Source organism: Channa argus, chromosome 3 (assembly GCF_033026475.1).
Source record: "Channa argus isolate prfri chromosome 3, Channa argus male v1.0, whole genome shotgun sequence".
NCBI lineage: Eukaryota > Metazoa > Chordata > Actinopteri > Anabantiformes > Channidae > Channa > Channa argus.
Window position 1 is genome coordinate 4891110 of NC_090199.1, and position 20307 is coordinate 4911416.

The 20307-nt window shown below is 41.3% G+C and overlaps 2 protein-coding genes across 12 annotated transcripts in view; one reads left to right on the forward strand and one right to left on the reverse strand.

The window, feature by feature from the left end:
• On the forward strand, positions 1 to 18440 carry LOC137124352 (sialoadhesin-like). Of its 5 annotated transcripts, none has more exons than XM_067499225.1 (15): positions 2 to 388; positions 1572 to 1928; positions 2164 to 2370; positions 2600 to 2953; positions 3140 to 3361; positions 3790 to 4143; positions 6992 to 7216; positions 7321 to 7578; positions 7671 to 7931; positions 8444 to 8704; positions 11172 to 11250; positions 11618 to 11678; positions 11893 to 12059; positions 12244 to 12327; positions 17294 to 18440. In XM_067499225.1, coding segments are annotated over exons 1-15 (2946 nt in total). In that variant the 5' UTR covers positions 2 to 333; the 3' UTR covers positions 17295 to 18440. The 5 variants fall into 5 exon arrangements, with proteins under 5 accessions (XP_067355328.1, XP_067355326.1, XP_067355327.1 ...); XM_067499226.1 differs by having other exon boundaries at positions 1572 to 1898; positions 11169 to 11250; XM_067499224.1 differs by having other exon boundaries at positions 3 to 388; positions 11169 to 11250.
• The window catches only part of LOC137124351 (venom factor-like), a 25704-nt gene continuing 17725 nt past the window's right edge, over positions 12329 to 20307 (reverse strand). For 3 of the 7 annotated variants that reach the window (XM_067499221.1, XM_067499219.1, XM_067499220.1), the window contains 10 exons: positions 20086 to 20176; positions 19655 to 19706; positions 19447 to 19534; positions 19273 to 19362; positions 19094 to 19199; positions 18794 to 18883; positions 18609 to 18692; positions 17878 to 17958; positions 17542 to 17689; positions 12329 to 12992 (listed from right to left, as the gene is read on the reverse strand). In XM_067499221.1, coding sequence (XP_067355322.1) covers positions 12848 to 12992; positions 17542 to 17689; positions 17878 to 17958; positions 18609 to 18692; positions 18794 to 18883; positions 19094 to 19199; positions 19273 to 19362; positions 19447 to 19534; positions 19655 to 19706; positions 20086 to 20176 — 975 coding nt within the window. In that variant the 3' untranslated portion in view covers positions 12329 to 12847. Of the gene's footprint in view, positions 12993 to 17541; positions 17690 to 17877; positions 17959 to 18297; positions 18345 to 18608; positions 18693 to 18793; positions 18884 to 19093; positions 19200 to 19272; positions 19363 to 19446; positions 19535 to 19654; positions 19707 to 19836; positions 19944 to 20021; positions 20177 to 20307 lie in introns of those variants that run through there. The other 4 variants (XR_010913949.1, XR_010913950.1, XR_010913951.1 and 1 more) reach the window with 4 other exon arrangements.

Below are 20307 nucleotides of genomic sequence, written 5' to 3' on the forward strand. Positions count from 1 at the left end.
AAATCTTGTCTATGAATAGTGTTAATGAGCTTTGGATACTGAAGCTCACAAAACTGCTCTCTAATTCTTTCTTTTATATATTTAAATTTGTCGTTTGCATTTGGTTTAACAACAAGCAGAATATTTTCTGCTTTCCGCTTCACGGTGTTTATTAAAGAGGAGGAAGGAAGTTTGGTGTCCTTTTTTTTTACGCTCCTGAGCACAGAGGAAGATTACAATTGCAGACATCTTCCTTCTTTTAAGCACGTAGACATTTGTGATGTGACTAATACATTAACTATCCTCTAATATTTTTGTTCCCTGAAGCCGCTCGCAGACTGGAGAGGAGCAGCTATGAGTTTAACAGCAGTAGCAGCTGTAATTTCTGTATTTGTTTTCTCTAAATCAGGTATGTGTACAGTATTTTATGTTTCCAATGTATGTTACATGTATATTAGTCCTATTCAGAGCAGCCTGTGCTGATTGGATTTAAGATGAGAGAAACCTTTTATTCGTATCACAGTGGGGAAATTTTACAGCTGCAGCAAAAGTCTGCAGAATGAAAAATCAAAAAACAATATAATTTTTAATAGAATGCTGACATATAATGTTGTCTTTTAAAAAAGAGGAAGTGATTAATGCAGAGCACATTTAAAAAACAAAAACAAACAAACAAAAAAAGCTGTTTGGGATCTTCAGCTTCTTTTTAGCCTTTTCATGCTGTTGCTGCCTGCCTGTGCTTGCATTACTCATCTTGTTTTGTCAGCGTGCAGTTTTGGAATTCAGGCCCAAGTTTTTGGATTTGAGCAACCCATCAAAAACACGTGACAATCAGTTTTCCTCTGCAGTGTAGTGGAGTAAATGTGCAGCAGAGTTTCATCAATTTAAAACACTTAAGTACATGTGTCATCCTTACATTCTACTGTGTATATAGGTATGTTGTTCTTTAATCATCAGGCGAGCAATACTCAATCTCTGTAGCCTTACTGATTAAATGTCTAGTACAGGAAAAGAATTGATATTCATTGTCAGGTCTGTTTATGAAGCATTTGGTGTTTCATAGAAAGCAGCAAATTAACAAAATTATTTAAAATCTAAAATGTAATCATGTACATGATGTTTGTTCTATGAAAGACATGTTAAGTAATGATACAGGTTATTTCCTTTGAAATTAAATGTAGTTACATGTTCTTCTATTAGTATGAAAACTCCCTGTTTGTTGATGTACATGTTTAAATTCATAGTATGTAACACTTGCAAAAATGAAACTGGAAGATTCATCATTTTTTAAAAACATGTTACAGATGCTGTCTAAAGGCTTTTTCTTATGATCTCAACACAGCTTTGATGGTATGAGGTGACTGCTTTACTATGTGACCATACCACTGTAGGAAGCAGTGGAAACCTGTTGAATGAATCAGCTAAAACCACAGTACTTTAAGACAAGTACTAAGTGAACATAGATAAATACCACATCAACTTGCATAATGAGCCACTTTTTGACTGTAAAGCATCATATTTCTCATCATATCATTGGTTTCCATTGGTTTTTCCTAAAATGTGATTGTTGTTTCTGCTGTTCTGTGTTACAGTGGTACATGGTCAGAATGACTGGGGAGTAACTTACACCTCTACTGACATCTGTGTCTTAGAAGGATCAACAGTGGACATTCACTGTACTTACACGTACCCATCCAGGACAGGAGACATTGTTACTACGGTTGAAGACACCTTCTGGTGTACTAAAGTTAATGACTATAAACATGTGGACCTGAGATTGTCCTCAGTGTTTGCAGGTCGTCTGCAGGTTTCCTGTAATAAAAACACCTGCAGTCTGAGAATAACAGACCTGAGAAAGAGCGACTCAGACGTCTACTATTTCAGATTCATCACAAACCAACCAGGAGGGAGATACACTGGTGAACCTGGAGTCACTTTGATTGTCAAACGTAACAATTTTAACCACAACCTTTGTTTTTTTATTTGTCAAGATCATTAAAACTGTGGTGTGAATATATAAGTGTAAACTTTGTTCTCGCGATAAAACAGTAACATTCTCAGTTAAAGTTTTTAATTGTTATATCAATTAATTATATTTTGTTTTCCAGGGAGAACAAAATGATCATACATGTGGATTTAGGACATTTACACATTTTCTTTTTTCTCCCTTCTTGACAAATCCAGCTCTACAGCTACAGTGGTTTTCTATGACACAGCTCAAATGTTCCAGCAGTTGTGGTTCACCTGATCATCCGTCCTACATCTGGTACAAGAATGGACAGAAAACTTGGGGAGAAACATCTTTATATCCAGATAAACTTAGACTTAGTCAAACAGACAGTTATACCTGTGCTCTTAAAGGACGTGAGGACTTCCCCTCTACCTCAGTGTGTGAGTTTAAAGCAAAGTTTTCCACATTTTACCTGCTGCACTGTCCCATGACTGTGTGTAATTGTAATATGGACAATCCTATTCCAGCTTTCTATAGTGACACCTTCTGTTTGCATCGAGCTGTACAGAACCTTTACAACTGTCAGTAATTTAACAATACAACTGCTGTGTATCACTGCAGTTACAGATGTAGCTGTAACAAGACTGTTTTAAATATTTTATCTTTCAGGTGGAAAAGAACAAACCTGCAACACAGTGATTTACACTGACAGAAGAATCTGTGTCTTCAAAGGTTCATCAGTGGACATTTCATGTACTTACACTAGTGTTGGTTATATCACCTCTAAATTCTGGTTCAGTCCTGAACGTAGTCGTCAGTGGCAGAATCCCTCACAGCCTGAGGATCTTAGTAAAGACTCACAGTATTCAGGTCGTGTTCAGGTCACTGAGACAGAGACAGGACGCTCCACTCTGAGAATCACTGACCTGAGAGAGACAGATTCAGCCCAGTATCACTTCAAATTCATAACATGGGGCTTTGAATGGAGGAGCAGTTTACCTGGAACAACTCTGACTGTCACAGGTACTGATCAGTAGAAACTGATGTTATACTTCATATACAAAGAGCAGTGTCTGTGTTATGTAGCTGTTCTAATAAATATAGAATAATTTATTTTAATAAGTTTTTGTACATTAAAAGACAGCATGACAGTACTGATGATATTTATTTATGTCATTTATCTGTGTGTGTACCTGTGTTTCTGTAAAGATCCAGATCTGCAGGTGATATTCAGATCATTTTCTACCTGGACTAAGCTGAAGTGTCACAGCAGTTGTCGTCTACCAGTTGATTCTTCCTACATCTGGTACAAGAATGGAGAAAACATGAGAGAAAATCAGGAAGAAATATCAATATATCCTGGAAACTATTATACAAACAGCTATTCCTGTGCTGTCAAAGGACATGAGGATTGTCCTTCTCCTTCAGTGTGTGAGTTTCCTCCACATTTTATCCACTAGCTGAACAGTATCTGCTGTGGTCTGTAAGTCTTTCTGTTACATTTTAAAATCACTGATGCACCACAACAATTTTAAATATGTTGCATTTTGACTTTGCTGGCTGCATTAAAACCTGAACATTATTATAAAATTCAATATGATTTATTGTTGTGTATTTAGTCTCTGTTTAAACCATTGGAATAATAAAAACCTTCATTTGCATCTCACTCTGTCAGTGACCTTGACTATTAATGTTTCACCTTAGTGACATTTTATTACAATAATGTCCTCAAAGTGTAACATTGAGAATGAAGAAATGACGTAAAAGAGTCTAGACAGTTAAATTCACATCTGTCATCTTGGTGACACAAATATAGTGACTTTTGTAAATGTGTTGTTTTTAAATGTTTTATCTTTCAGGTGTTCGTGGTGAATCCTGCAACACAGTGATTTACACTGACAGAAGAATCTGTGTCTTCAAAGGTTCATCAGTGGACATTTCATGTACTTACACTAGTGTTGGTTATATCACCTCTAAATTCTGGTTCAGTCCTGAACGTAGTCGTCAGTGGCAGAATCCCTCACAGCCTGAGGATCTTAGTAAAGACTCCCAGTATTCAGGTCGTGTTCGGGTCTTTGAGACAGAGACAGGACGCTCCACTCTGAGAATCACTGACCTGAGAGACACAGATTCAGCCCAGTATCACTTCAAATTCATAACACAGAGCTTTGAATGGAGGAGCAGTTTACCTGGAACAACTCTGACTGTCACAGGTACTGATCAACTCAAATCTCAGCACCACTTTCTAATACAGTAATCTCATGTGACATTATCATATTCATGACTTTAAAAATATATCAATGCTTTACAGATTTGTCTTCTTCTTTTCCTTTCGGCTGTTCCCTTTCAGGGGTCTCCACAGTGAATCATGTGCCTCCATCTAACTCTGTCCTCTGCATCCTCTTCTCTCACACCAACTAACTTCATGTCCTCCCTCACTACATCCATAAATCTCCTTTTTGCTCTTCCTCTAGACCTCCTGCCTGGCAGCTCCAACCTCAGCATCCTTCTACTGATATATTCACAGTTTGTCCTCTGAACATGTCCGAACCACCTCAATCTGGCCTCTCTGACTTCATCTCCAACACATCTAACATGAATTGTCCCTCTGATGTCCTCATTCCTGATCCTGTCCATCCTCGTCACTCCCAAAGTTCACCTCAACATCTTAAGCTCTGCTACCTCCAGCTCTGCCTCCTGTCTTTTCTTCAGTGCCACTGTCTCTAAGCCGAACAACATCTCTGGTCTCACCACCGTCTTGAACATCTTTCCTTTCATTCTTGCTGATTCTCTTTTATCACACAGCACAGCTCCATCAGCATCCTCAAAGCAAATACTGCATCTGTTGTTATCTTTCTATGCATGAAACCATATTGCTGCTCACAAATGTTCACCTCTGCCCTTAGCCGAGCACAACTTCATTGTGTGGCTCATCAGCTTTATTCCTCTGTAGTTGCCACAGCTCTGTTCATCTCCCTTGTTCTTAAAAATTGGTACCAGTACACTTCTCCTCCAGTCCTCCTAGTCAGAAACTCTACTGCCACCTCTCCTAGACACTTCCATACCTCCACAGGTTTGTAATGAGGACCAACTGCCTTTCCACTCTTCATCCTCTTCAACTTCACTCTTACTAATCTTTGCTACTTCCTGCTCCACACCAGTCACCTTTTCTACTCTTCGTTCCCTTTCATTTTCCTCATTCATCAGCTCTTCAAAGTTCTCCTTCCATCTTCCATCACACTCCAGGCACCTGTCAATACATTTCCATCCTTATCTTTAATCACACTAACCTGCTGCACATCCTTCCCATCTCTATCTCTTTGTCTCACCAACCTGTACAAATCCACCTCTGTCTCTTTAGTGTCCAACCTAACATACAAGTCCTCATATGCTCTTTGTTTGGCCTTTGCCACCTCTATCTTCACCTTACGCTGCATCTCCCTGTACTTCTGTCTACTCTCTTCAGTCCTCTGTGTCCCACTTCTTCTTAGCTAACCTCTTTCTCTGTATACACTCCTGAACTTCCTCATTCCACCACCAAGTCTCCTTGTCCACTTTCCTCTTTCCTGATGACACACCAAGTACCCTCCTACCTGTCTCCCTGATCAAATTAGCTGTAGTTGTCCAGTCATCTGGACGCACCTCCTGACCACCCAGAGTCTGTCTCAGCTACCCCCTGAAAACATCAGCTCTGTTCCCTTCACCTACATGTCCATTGAAATCTGCACCAATCACCACTCTCTCACCTCTGGGGATGCTCTGCATCACTTCATCTAACTCACTCCAGAATTTCTCCTTCTCTTCTAACTCACATCCTACCTGTGGGTCATAACCACTAACAACACTGAACATCATCATCCTGTCTGATACTCTTTTCACCTCTAGAACATTCCTCACAAACTCCTCTTTCAGGATAACTCCTACTCCATTTCTCTTCCTATCTGACCCATGTTAGAACAACTTGAATCCTGCTCCTAAGCTTCTAGCCTTGCTACCTTTCCACCTGGTCTCCTGGAAACACAGTATGTCCATCTTCCTTCTCTGCATCATGTCGATCAACTCTCTAACCTTTCCTGTCATAGTCCCAACATTCGCAACATCCCAAGATTTCCCTACACTCGTGTTTCTTCTTCTCTCTGCCCATGAACTCATTTCCCTCCTCTCCTTCTTTGACCAACAGTAGCCCAATTTCCACCAACACTTAGTAGGTCAAGAGCACTGGTGCTGGTCGTTGTTAACCCAGGCCCTGAACGATCTGGTGTGGAAGTCATGTTCCACAAGTTTAATTTGGCATGTGTTTTACGTGTTGCCCTTCCTGACACAACCATATACATTTATCCAGACTTGTGACTGGCAAAAGAAGACACTTCACTTGTGTCCCAAGGTGGTTGCATTGCTTTATTGATTTGGGATTTTGTTTTTTTTAAAAAAAAGTTTCTTTGGTTGATATTTTTAGCTCTGCAGCTAATTAGGGAGGTAAATGTAATTCAATGTTTGCAAAAGATCAACAGCTTTAAGGTTCTCCCTTCAAAAATACACAAAAATATACTGCCATCTATTAAGTGTGGTTTTGATTAATCTAATCTATACAAATACTTACAATCTAAATCTAAGTCTGTCTTTAGGGTATAAATAGTGATATGTACTAGCCTGTGTTTTGCTGCTATTGGAATACTTCCTTGTGTCATGTACATATGCATGACATACAGATATTAGTTACTTAAATACAATTACTACTTGATTTTACCAATAAAAACACCTTTTTGTAAGTTTTGGTTTACTATCAGTTAAGGGGGAAAAAAAACACCTTTTGTCCTCACTCTCCACAACATTGGTCCTCAGTGTATACGGACTTTATCAAATATACATTCTGAGAAGCTGTTAAAATCTGATTACAAGTTAAACCTAAAGCATATTAACTAAGGAAAATGTGTTTCTATTATCCTACTGTCACTGTCATTAATAGTTACTAATGTCTAGAAGCATTTCACAATATTTTAACCTATGACTTTTTATTTACTGTTATCCAGCATCATCATGAGCTGTCCCTCATGTGTCCAGGTCTCCAGGTGCAGGTGATCAGACTAACAGTCCAGGAGTCTCATACTGAGGCAGAGCTCGAGTGTCACAGCAGCTGCAGACCAGCTGCTCGTCTTTCCTACGTCTGGTACAAGAACGGAGATAAAATCACAAAGGAGGAAAATTCTTACAAAGACCAGTTTTATCCTGGAGACATCATCTCTTGTGCTTTAAAGGGACATCAGGATTACAGCTCCCCCCCAGTGTGTGAGTTTGAGTCAATATGTAACTAAGTAGAAAGTGAAAACATTGTGGTCTGTCCAATATGGAGAGAAGCTCCACTACTCACTGTTTGATGTTTTTTCCTGCAGATGCTCTGAAGGTGCCGTCTGTCTCAGTGAGTCCACAAAGTGAAATCATGGAGGGAAGTTCAGTGACTCTGAACTGTAGCAGTGATGGTAACTCAGCAGCTAATTATACCTGGTACAGGAAGAACCAAACAGTGGTCAGCAAAGGACCACAGCTTGTCTTCAGCTCCATCCAGTCCTCTGACTCTGGACAGTATTACTGTACAGCTGAGAACGAGCTGGGGAGGAGGACGTCTGAAGACACCTTCATTAATGTGAAATGTAGGCTCCTGAAAACAGCTTGTGAATTTTAACTTTTGGTTTTTCACTATTCACAATGTGGGACTGATTATATATTGAATGATGTCTTCCAGATGCTCCAAAGCTTCCCTCTGTGTCAGTGAGTCCCTCTGCTGAGATAGTGGAGGGTAGTTCAGTGAATCTGACCTGTAGCAGTGATGCTAACCCAGCAGCTAATTACACCTGGTACAGGAAGAACCAAACACTGCATCAAGGGTCAGGGGGCAGTTATTATTTCTCCTCCATCACCTCTGAGGACAGTGGGATCTACTACTGTATGTCTGAGAATCAATATGGGCACAACAAGTCATCATGTATAACAATAGATGTCCAGTGTAAGTACAAAAGATCTAAAACAGGTCTTAGGATAAAACTGATGTAAAGTACCAATATGTGAGTTTATTTGTTCTGCAGTACCCTACAGTATCTCTAAGGCTGAGCTTTGCCACCTGACAGAGGAAACTCATTTCAGTCACTTGTATTAACAACCTTATTCCTTCAGTCATTACCCAGAGGTCATGACCACAGGTTAGTGTTGGAATGTAGATTTACTGGTAAATTGAAAGCCTTCATCTTAGCTCCCAGGATCACTGGAACGGGAAAGCTTTCTGGAGCCAGACCTAGGAGTGGAGCGTCCTGTAGCTGGGCCGTCATTCATGGGGTCTGTTCAGGCACAGCCCAGAGAAATGGCATAGAGCCATTACCTGTAGGGGCAGGAATCGGGGTCAGGTGTAATGTAAACCAGATGGCAGGCAAGGTCAGGGACCAAGATCTTCTCATTTCAGGCTTTGTAAGCTGGTTAAGCTGTTCTTTGGTACTGTTACTGAATTGTGTCTCTGTTTCCCAGATCCTCCAAAGCTTCCCTCTGTGTCAGTGAGTCCCTCTGCTGAGATAGTGGAGGGTAGTTCAGTGAATCTGACCTGTAGCAGTGATGCTAACCCAGCAGCTAATTATACCTGGTACAAGGAGAATGAAGACTCACCAAAAGCTTATGGACAGATCTTCACCATCACTGACTTCAGATCTGAACACAGTGGGAATTATTACTGTGAAGCCCAGAACACAAGAGGACGCAGTAATTCCACCTTATATCTTATTCATTATGCAAGTAAGTTTCTGTCATACTACCATATTTACAATTTAAAATGAATGAATACTCCATTATGACTCCACTAACCACTTTGACCTCAGTAATAAACATATTTTAGAATTATCATATTTTTGACAGTTTTAACCTGAAAACTGAGAAGATGTTATGCTTGATCCGTGTACATTTAAGGTGGTTTAATATGTTTTGTGACCATATAAATTTGTTGCAGTTGCAGTCAAGCAGATTATTTCTACAAAGGATGGATTTTTAGGTCTCTACTGTTTAGTATCTGTTTATGTTAAAAATGGTAGATTGTGGTAGATGGACAAGTTAAAGTACAGTACATAAAGTATTTGTTGCCATGGTAGAAGTACTTGTACTTATAAATGGACTCATATTTCAAGCTGGCTTTCTGATTCTTACTGCTGTTTACATTTTGTGTGTGGTCTTTGTATTTGGGCTCCTTGGTTTTTTGTTTTGTTTTGTTTGTTTTTTGCACTGACTTGAGTTTTTTGTAAACAGTCGGCGTTCGTTTGCCTTGGCAGACGTGTGTATGTTGCTCACCACACAAATGGTTTCTGTCTTTTCAGGACATTCTATGTCGAATGTTTGCGCAGTGGCCTTTGGTCATTTTTTTCCCTCTTTTCTACCCCAGACAGCCTTCTGTTTCTCATGTTGTTTAATCATTTTTAAACATCACCACCAGTCAGCTCATTCCAATGGATTGCAATCGATTTTCCCCACTCAGCGACACACCTGCTGAGAAACCAACTGTGGTCATTGGCAGCTCTATAGTCAGAAACGTGAAGTTAGAAACTTCACGAAAAAGTTAGAAAAGTTAGTCAAATGTCTTTCTGGGGCCGTAGATACAGTACCATTATTATTTACACACGAGTTGATGACGCCCCATAACCCAAATCAGAGGTCACTAAAAAGAATGTTGAATCGGTGTGTAACCCCTGTCAAATCTGACCAGTGACGACATGTACAGCTGCGTGTCATTACATCGCTGGCTGTCTAGGTGTTGTCCATCATCACTAATGGAAAACAATAAGTCTAACTGTTATTAGTTAGAAGTTGGTTTTGACCAGGATTTATCCTTTATCTCACATATAAAACAAATCTCTAGAACAGCCTTCTTCCACCTATGGAACATTGCCAAAATTAGGAGCATCCTGTCTCAAAGTGATGCCAAAAATTAGTCCATGCATTTGTTACTTCTAGGTTGGCCTACTGTAATTCCCTACTTTCAGGATGCCCCAGTAGCTCCCTAAAGAGCCTCCAATGAATCCAAAATGCTGCAGCAAGAGTGCTGACTGGAACTAGCAAGAGAGATCATATTTCACCTTCACTAGCTTCTCTCCATTGGCTTCCCATTAAATTTAGAATAGAATTTAAAACCCTGTTTCTTACATATAAAGCTCTGAATGGTCAGGCTCCATCATATTTAGAAGACCTCATAGCACCATATCATCCCAGTAGACCACTTCGCTCTCAGAATGCAGGCCTACTTGTGGTTCCCAGAATTTCCAATGGTAGAATGGGAGGTAGAGCCTTTAGCTATCAAGCTCCTCTCCTGTGGAACCAGCTCCCAGTTCAGATTCAGGAAGCAAAAACCCTCTGTACTTTTAAGTCTAGGCTTAAAACCTTCCTCTTTGATAAAGCTTATAGTTAGTTATAGTCATGCTGCTATAGACTCAGTGCATTGGGGACCCATCCCCCCAATGCACTGAGCTCCTTTGCTCCTCTTGTCCCTCTCTCCTCTCACCATTGTAGGACATTAACTCTGTGTGTTTTCTTCTGTAGTTGTCTTTCTCTGTCCCCCTCTCTCTGTCCCTTTCTGCAAGTGTCCCCGAGCTTAGGAGCTGTGTGTTTTCCAATGTGCAGCTACTGGTCCTACCCCCTTGCCCAATGTTTTGTTGTTTTGTTGCTCTTTTTCTTTTCTCTCTTTACTTTCCACTCACCCCAACCGGTCAAGGCAGATGGCTGCTCACCCTGAGCCTGGTTCTAAAAGTTTCTTAAAGGGAGTTTTTCCCTTCCACTGTTGCCTAGGGGTTGCTTAAGGGGGAATTGTAGGGTTTTCTCTAAACATCATTATAATCTTGACTCTGATGTGAATTGGCGCTATATTTAAAAAAAAAAGAGACAGAGTGGAGAGCTGACCAGGGTTAACCTTGCCTCTCACCCAATGACAGCTGGGATAGGCTTCAGCCCCCTGTGACCCTACAGAAAGAAAATTAAGATGATGGGTGTTTGTTGTCATTGTAGTTTCAGTGTAAGGCTAGAAAAAAACAGATTTTAATTTTTATATGAAGGACCAAGATCTTGCCTGTGAATGGCTTCATAGAAGGTCAGCAAAATAAGATGACTGGTTCTATTTGAGCAAACGTTACCTGTTTCCAAAGAATATGTAATTGTCAGTCTGTGGGCTTAAACATGCTAAAAACATTTGATTGCTTTTTTTTTTCCCACTACCACTTAGAAGCATGGAAATCAACAGCTGCTGGAGCAACCGTTGCCGTACTCCTGGTTGCCATTCTCCCCTTTGTCTTTATATTTATTAGGTAAGCAGTTGGTTTTCATGAAAACAGGGTTTGGTATAGTACATCACATAAGTCGCCAAATTTCAACATATCTTTTTCAAGTGCTTAAACCACTTTATAGACGTTAAACTGAACATTAAAACACCCTAAACATCAGTGAATTCCCTAGGAGAACCTGAGAGCTCCATGCCCGCACAACTTTCCTTACAAGTGGTCAAAGTTAAAAAACAAGTCACCACTACATTTCCCCATCAGCTTGGAGGCCACAAAGTTTTTCTTACCAAACTCACGAAAATATGAAACTATTTAAGTTTTACAATTTAATTTCTTTTTTTTGTGGTTAGTCATAATTAAAGTTAATTTGTTTTACAATTAATTCTTATTTAAGAACAAAGAGGGCCTCCAAACCATCATCTGAACCTGGAGAGGGACCAGACAACAGGGACGAGGTGAGGATGTCCACAGCTCAGTTCACATTATCACATCAATGTAAAAACCTCTGAAAGAAAACACTTTTCTAATTTACCCACTTTCTTCACAAAGGATAATCATGTCATAATCATGTAATCATGATGTCACCCTCTCCTCTCGTTGATCATCTGTGACACAGACTAAGTAGTTTTCAGTAAATATGAAGTAATCCCTCTGTGTGGACCCCCTCAGAGCCTGCAGGAGGAGCAGGACACTGATCTTCACTACGCCAGTGTCCATTTCGACAACCAGAGCGATTCTGTGTACTCTAACATCGGAGGAGCTCAGCCCCGCAGACACAAAGAGGAAGAGGAGGTTGAATATGCTAAGGTTAAACGCAGTGGTATCGGTGCCTCGAGGTGAGCAGCTCTTCCCACAGAGACATAATCCTATATGCTGAACTGTATGATGAAAAAAAAAAACGTCATCACCGTTGCACATATCTATCATTTGTACTTGTTCTATAAAAATCCTTGGACTGTTTGTGTCATGTTTTGTTGATATACTCACCTGATCATTTTTATTCTGCTCTCTCGGAACTAGAATTGAAGAATCTGAGGAGGATCCAGCTGCTTTGTACAGCACAGTCAACAAAACCCGCAGAACAAATGAGGATTCTACAGCTTGGTATTTATGATTGTTTTTTTATTAGAACTGTTCACTACTGATTAAATACATTAACTCCCTCAGAGAACTGGGAAACACATTTAGAATTAATTCTTAACTTGCTTTGAGCAGAACTCTTATCTTCTGTTCAGTCTGAATTTATAGTTTTTTATTCCTTAGTGGCTTTAAACACACATCAACATGTAATTCTGTGACAGTGATCAGGGCCGTTGTAGAATTAAGGAAGATTGTGCAGTGACTATCACACTGTTTTAAATCAACGCTACATTTAATTTTAGCTCAAGCTGACAGTCTAGCAGTTCTCATAAAAAGCTGTTTTACATGTGGTTGCTGCCAGTTGTAAGAGGAGGAAAAACAATCGCGTGCATGTTGCTTTAACTGGCTCAGTTTCAGTTCCCTTTTCCACCGTGAAAACACAAATCGTAACTGCAGAAATAAAACTCTTACAGATCAATTTATTCCAGTCTGTGTAGTAACAATATAGAGCAGTGAGTGGTGTGCAGCTGTTACCCCGTCATTTCTACAGACTGCAGGCATTGACAGACAAGTCGTACGCAGCTTCTTCAAGGCTCTTGCATTTCGCTTGCAGGTTAGGATTGCTGGAGCACTCTGCCGATGAAGGCCACCGCTCCACCCAGGTGTCCTTTCCTAATATGTAGATAAATCTGACGGAGAGCAAAAACAGAAGTGTAGTTGTAATTATAGGCCTGAGATGGTACAGTTTTGACATTCTACAACATGAGCTGTTGCTGTGTCACAGGTCCAGCTAAGCCGGACTGGCAGATCAGTGTCTGGCTCTGTGCTGATATTGTGATGTAAAGACTGCAGTGTTTCTACTGTTCTGCCTTTTCTATTTTTGCAGCCTAGTAGTTACATTTTGGTGGGATGCATGTTTCGGTTTACAGGAAGTGTCCTGGTCTGATGGAGCATTTATTGGTCTCTTTTCTCTTTGTTCTGCTGTTGTTGTTGGAAATGGTCTCTTTATAAATTTTAAAATGTATAGACCTCTGGGATCATCCAAAAACTGAAACTGGCCTGATGCTGGTAGGCGTATTATTATTTTTTTTTTATTTCTCTACAATTAATCAGTCGAGTTATAGTAGTGGTTACTGTTTTAAGGTGGTTTTCAGTGTCCAGTGTCAAACATCCACCAGTGTATAAGAGAACTTTGAGTTTTTGTTTTAAGCATTGTGCCTAAATCTACCTCACTCCCCTTTATGTGATCTGTGAGACCCAGCAAGACACGGGAAGCTGATTGAGAATGATGGTTATGGTCTGAAGCACAAACTAGTCCCTCTGGGGTTTTTTGAAATGCATTCAAGGAAAGAGTTTTTGCAACCGCAAGGGGGCACAAGCCAGTGTCTTCTTGTGCCAGTCCCAAGTCTGGATAAATGCAGAGGGTTGTGGCAGGAAGGGCATCCGACGTAAAACAAATGCCAAATCAAACATGCGAATCGTGACAAAGACTTCCATACCGGATCGGTCGGGGCCTGGGTTAACAACGACCACCACCGGTGCTGTTGACCTACAGGGTACCGGTGGAAATTGGACTACTGTTGGTCGAAGACGAAGAAGAAGAGGAGGGAGGTGTGTTCGTAGGCAGAGAGAGAAGAGGAAAGCTAAGAATGTAGGACTGACAGTAGGGACTTTGAATGTTGGTACTATGACAGGGAAGGCTAGGGAGTTGATCGACATGATGCAGAGAAGGAAGGTGGACATACTGTGTGTCCAGGAGACCAGGTGGAAAGGTAGCAAGGCTAGAAGCTTAGGAGCAGGGTTCAAGTTGTTTTACCATGGGTCAGATAGGAAGAGAAATGGAGTAGGAGTTATATTGAAAGAGGATTTTGTGAGGAATGTTCTAGAGGTGAAAAGAGTATCAGACAGGTTGATGAGTCTGAAGCTGGAAGTTGAAGGGGTGATGTTCAATGTTGTGAGTGGTTATGCCCCACAGGTAGGATGTGAGTTATTAGAGAAGGAGAAATTCTGGAGTGAGTTAGATGTAGTGATGTAGAGCATCCCCAGAGGTGAGAGAGTTGTCATTGGTGCAGATTTCAATGGGCATGTAGGTGAAGGGAACAGAGGTGATGAGACTGTTATGGGCAGGTTTGGTGTTCAGGACAGGAACGCAGAAGGTCAGATGGTGGTTGACTTTGCAAAGAGGATGGAAATGGCTGTAGTAAACACTTTCTTTCAGAAGAGGCAGGAACATAGGGTGACGTACAAGAGCGGAGGGAGAAGCACTCAGGTAGACTACATCTTGTGTAGACGTTGTAATCTGAAAGAGATCAGTGACTGTAAAGCATTGGTAGGGGAGAGTGTAGCCAGACAAATGTGTGTAAAATGATGCTGGTGGTGAGAAAGATGAAGAGGACTAAGGCAGAGCAGAGGACGAAGTGGTGGAAGTTAAAAAAGGAAGAATGTTGTGTAATTTTCAGGGAGGAACTGAGACAGACTCGGGGTGGTTTGGAGGTGCTTCCAGATGACTGGACTACTACAGCTAATTTGATCAGGGAGACAGGTAGGAGGGTACTCGGTGTGTCATCTGGAAAGAGGAAAGCGGACAAGGAGACTTGGTGGTGGAACGAGGAAGTTCAGGAGTGTATACAGAGAAAGAGGTTAGCTAAGAAGAAGTGGGACACAGAGGACTGAAGAGAGTAGACAGAAGTACAGGGAGATGCAGCGTAAGGTGAAGGTAGAGGTGGCAAAGGCCAAACAAAGAGCATATGAGGACTTGTATGTTAGGTTGGACACTAAAGAGACAGAGGTGGATTTGTACAGGTTGGTGAGACAAAGAGATAGAGATGGGAAGGATGTGCAGCAGGTTAGTGTGATTAAAGATAAGGATGGAAATGTATTGACAGGTGCCAGGATTGTGATGGGAAGATGGAAGGAGAACTTTGAAGAGTTGAAGAACGAGGAAAATGAAAGGGAACGAAGAGTAGAAGAGGTGACTGGTGTGGAGCAGGAAGTAGCAAAGATTAGTAAGAGTGAAGTGAGGAGGACGTTGAAGAGGATGAAGAGTGGAAAGGCAGTTGGTCCTGATGACAAACCTGTGGAGGTATGGAAGTGTCTAGGAGAGGTGGCAGTAGAGTTTCTGACTAGTTTGTTTAACAAGATCTTGGAGAGTGAGAGGATGCCAGAGGACTGGAGGAAAAGTGTACTGGTACCAATTTTTAAGAACAAGGGAGATGTGCAGAGCTGTGGCAACTACAGCGGAATAAAGCTGATGAGTCACACAATGAAGTTGTGGGAAAGAGTAGTGGAAGCTCGGCTAAGGGCAGAGGTGAACATTTGTGAGCAGCAATATGGTTTCATGCCTAGAAAGAGTACAACAGATGCAGTATTTGCTTTGAGGACGCTGATGGAGAAGTACAGAGAGGGTCACAGGGAGTTGCATTGTGTCTTCGTAGATTTAGAAAAAGCGTATGACAGGGTGCCGAGAGAGGAGCTGTGGTATTGTATGAGGACGTCTGGAGTGGTAGAGAAGTATGTTAGAGTGGTGCAGGACATGTATGAGAGCTGTAAGACAGTGGTGAGGTGAGCTGTAGGTGTGACAGAGGAGTTTAAGGTGGAGGTGGGTCTGCATCAAGGATCGGCTTTGAGCCCCTTCTTGTTTGCTCTGGTGATGGACAGACTGACAGATGAGGTTAGACAGGAATCTCCATGGACTATGATGTTTGCAGATGACATTGTTATTTGTAGTGAGAGCAGGGAGCAGGTGGAGGAAAATCTAGAGAGGTGGAGGTCTGCTCTGGAAAACAGAGGAATGAAGCTTAGCCGCAGCAAGACAGAATACATGTGTGTCAATGAGAGGGACCCAGGTGGAACGGTGAGGTTACAGGGAACAGAGTTGCAGAAGGTGCAGGACTTTAAGTACTTAGGGTCAACGGTTCAGAGCAACGGTGAGTGTGGAAAAGAGGTGAAGAGGCGAGTGCAGGCAGGTTGGAACAGATGGAGAAAAGTGTCAGGTGTGTTGTGTGATAAAAGAGTATCAGCGAGAATGAAAGGAAAGGTGTTCAAGACGGTGGTGAGACCAGCAATGTTGTTCGGCTTAGAGCCAGTGGCACTGAAGAAAAGACAGGAGGCAGAGCTGGAGGTAGCAGAGCTTAAGATGTTGAGGTTCTCTTTGGGAGTGACGAGGATGGACAGGATCAGGAATGAGGACATCAGAGGGACAGCCCATGTTAGATGTGTTGGAGATAAAGTCAGAGAGGCCAGATTGAGGTGGTTTGGACATGTTGAGAGGAGAAACTGTGAATATATCGGTAGAAGGATGCTGAGGTTGGAGCTGCCAGGCAGGAGGTCTAGAGGAAGACCAAAGAGGAGATTTATGGATGTAGTGAGGGAGGACATGAAGTTAGTTGGTGTGAGTGAAGAGGATGCAGAGGACAGGGTTAGATGGAGGCACATGATTCGCTGTGGCGACCCCTGAAAGGGAGCAGCCGAAAGGAAAAGAAGAAGATTCAAGGAAAGTTTTTCTGGTTTTAAATATGATCCACCTTACACAGAGCGTCAATTCCCTGACCACCCTCGACCATTTACCTGTCGAGGGTGCACACAGTCAGTGGCAGCTGGGATTGACCCTTACCAGTATAAACAGTTTACAGTATGGATGGATCATTGACATTGGGTCTGGCAGTAGAAGTAACTGAGTGCTGCTAAACCTAGTCCCCGCATGCGAAGAGAAATTCCTGTTATTAATTTAATTCCATCCATGAATGGATTGAATTTTAGCGATTAAAGCACGTTTCCTGTTGTGTGACGACTTGACTGTCTCTACTACTGTGATTAAAAACTTCAATTGTATCACAGCGCATGTAATTTGATACAATAAGGTGAGAGAACTATTATACAGTGACTGCAGCTGATAGTTAAATACTGTGTATTGCCAGTTAAACTTAAGTTTATTTTTATTTTTTTAAATGGTCTACATTTCTGCCAAACTGACCACATCTTTGTCCTGCAGATACTGGACATCGACCTTAAGAAACAGTGTGAGGACTTGGTTTCTACAGCGTCCATCAATCAAGTTCAAACTAAACCAAAAACTCCTGAGGACAGAGCAATGGGGTTTAAGGGATCATGTGACACATCCTAAACCCTAAACTCCACTTTAAAAAAAAAAAGTACATTATTAGATACACCTAACCAATTCAATGCAATTCAAACAACAGTTAAGAGCTGAGGGGTAATTTGCTCATCTGAGCACTTTACTTGTTTGTGTCACTGTCAGTGGTCCACTGATCCTCTTTGGGGCCTATGATGAGGTAGTTGGAGCCCTGCTTCAGGCTAAGTCCATCTCTGCATCCTCCATGAGACATGAAAAACCTTGTCTGGCCCACTTCAACTCCATCTTCCAAACCTGATCAGAAGAAATCGCTAGGAATTAGGATCAAATGTATTTATTTTTTTTGGTGTAGATATTTTCCTTAAAGTCTTTGTCTTAATATAAGCTTAATTACATGGAACACGTTGGCTTTAAGGTTGTCAGCTTCACATAAAAATACAATTTAGCTGTGGGTGTAATACATTTTATTAGCATTGACTCACCCAGCTTGATCACTTGTATGATCTCCATCTCATATTTGTCGTAGTAACTCTGGGTGACACTCACCACCTTCACCTGGTAAACTGAAACACAGAGGCCGGAGAGGATGGAACTTTTTATCCTATTTGCAGTGTGGGCTGAAATGTTAAGCTTGTAAGAAAAATTGCTTAAAGAACAGCGGCTGTAGCTCAGTTGGTAAGGCAGTTGACCACGGACCACAGGGTTACTGGTTCAATCCCCGCTCCTGGCTACAAGTCGAAGTGTCCTTGGGCAAGACACTGAACCCAAAGTTGCTCCCGGTGGGTCAGGTGAGTACCTTGCATGGCAGCCACCGCCATCGGTGTGTGAGTGTGTGTATGGGTGAATGGGAAGCTACATTGTAAAGCGCTTTGGATAAAAGCGCTATATAAGCGACTATTTACCATAGAACAGGTTTGTTGTCAGTTCTTCCAGAGCTTAATAATCAATGCTGGAAAAAAAATCAATTATTACATATTTCTCCTTTGTTACTGCAGCTTTCTTATTTGTTACTTTAAGCTTTTAATTAAAATGCTGATTAACATGATTCCTTTTTATTTGACTAATCTAATTCTATTCTTGTATAACTGTTCAGAGACTTCAGCACTACAATTGCTGTAGAAATGCCTCATTACTGCGATGATGTAAAAACGTTTGATCCGGTGGAGATGTGGATTTTAAATCAAACACCTGTGCGTGTGACAGTGCATCCTACCATGATGTAAAGTCTTGCAGGCGAACGTTTCTCTGTCTTTGTTGGGAAAAATTTCACTGTCGGTTTTGGAGACACAGCAGTCACCTGGAGATTATGAGCAAATAAAAAAAAAAGAAAAAAGAATTTTAAATCTACAGACACCTAAAACAAAAACCGCAGTAATGTGAACCCATGCAGACCCTCACCTTGTGTGCATCGGCAGGCGTTGTCTTTGCAGATCTGAGTGAGCTGCTCTTTGTCCTCTTTGGGAGTGTAAGTGCGACTGCAGCGGTGATCTGTGAGAAAGAGCAGGCAGAAAACTTCATAATGAACGTCGCCAAATCGTTTTCACTGCTGTTTTTAAGTCTAACGTACGGTGGATTCTTCACCACCTGAGAGGGAGCAAGTAGAACTAAAGGCTCACAGTGACTCCTTTGTATATCTAAACCTAAAGAGTTGTAAGAAGTTACAGGTGAAATCTTAAACTCTCGGACAGGCTGCTCTACCTGGGTGATAATACTCGTAGGCAGTGACAGATGATGGCTGCAGGAGGCCGACTTTGAATCTCTGCTGAAGCCTGAAGATCAGGATCTCGGGCTCTTTGTGAGACACCTGGGTGGAGGAGAAAGGGTTTGTTCATTGGCATTGCCAGTGACTAATTATTTAGCAAGCTTGACCTTGTTACCTTGAAGAGGTGGATGATCAGGGAGCCTCTTTCACTCAGGTTATCAACTATATGGAAGTTGTTGATGTAACGATCCACCGAGTTGGACAACTGCACAAACAAAACAATAAGTTGTCTTGCGGATTGTGATTATTTTTTTTTTTTGTTCTAACTGTGGTGGTAGAGGGTGATTACCATCTCCAGGTCTGAGTCTTCTGGGGTGAAGCCAGTGGGCAGACTGACATCCAAAACCACCATCCTGACATCTCTGGGTCCTAAAGCTCTGCGGAGGAAAGACAGCACTGGACTATTAATACAACACTTACAATACTGCAAGTAGACATTTCTAAGATTTTATGCCTCCACCGGTATAAAAGTTAAGACAACATCCGTAACAACTGACCTCACTTTGATGGAGAGCTGATAGGACTTTTCTACATCTGCTGGAGGCTTTTCTGTGGGACAGAAAGACAGCGTTAAGACAGATGTTATCGGTTCCTTATGTTACAGTATTGTCTTTTTAAAAACCAACGAATCTTTCCCTTTTTAAATACATAACAGGTTTATTACATGTGTTTTACGTACTGCATTTTTGGTCCAATCGATTATGCTGTCTCTAAAAAAAAGCATGTCCTGTTTTGTAAAATGTTAATGACTATAACCCACACAGTCATCTTTGACACTGTTTTCTGCTGTTTGACATTTTTTGGGGAAGAAGCAAAGAATTAAGGAGACTTCATTTTGCTAAAATTAGAAGTGACCTGTTTTACCTAAGAGGAAAAACATTTGCGCTAAAGTGCAGGACGTCACGCGTCATGCATGAGTTGCATTTACCGCTGGATTCTTCAATACTGACACTGAGCTCAAAGTCCTTGCAGGATTGTCTCTCATCCACCTCATGCACTTGGTTGTAGTAGGTCACAACCTTTTCCAAGTTCAGATAACGTGGGCAGAGAGACACAAACAGACAAAACTTGAGAATTATTTAGGATTCATACAGGAAGTGAAAAACAACATACGTGACAAGTGTTAACTATTATTATTATTACTATTATT

Bases quoted from the DNA above. Each gene is read 5' to 3' on its own strand.
- LOC137124352 (XM_067499224.1), top strand. From the start codon at position 334: ATGAGTTTAACAGCAGTAGCAGCTGTAATTTCTGTATTTGTTTTCTCT. The intron at 11,251-11,617 runs GTAAGCAGTTGG...TTCTTATTTAAG, and splicing joins TTTGTCTTTATATTTATTAG to AACAAAGAGGGCCTCCAAAC. The intron at 12,060-12,243 runs GTGAGCAGCTCT...TCTCGGAACTAG, and splicing joins AGTGGTATCGGTGCCTCGAG to AATTGAAGAATCTGAGGAGG.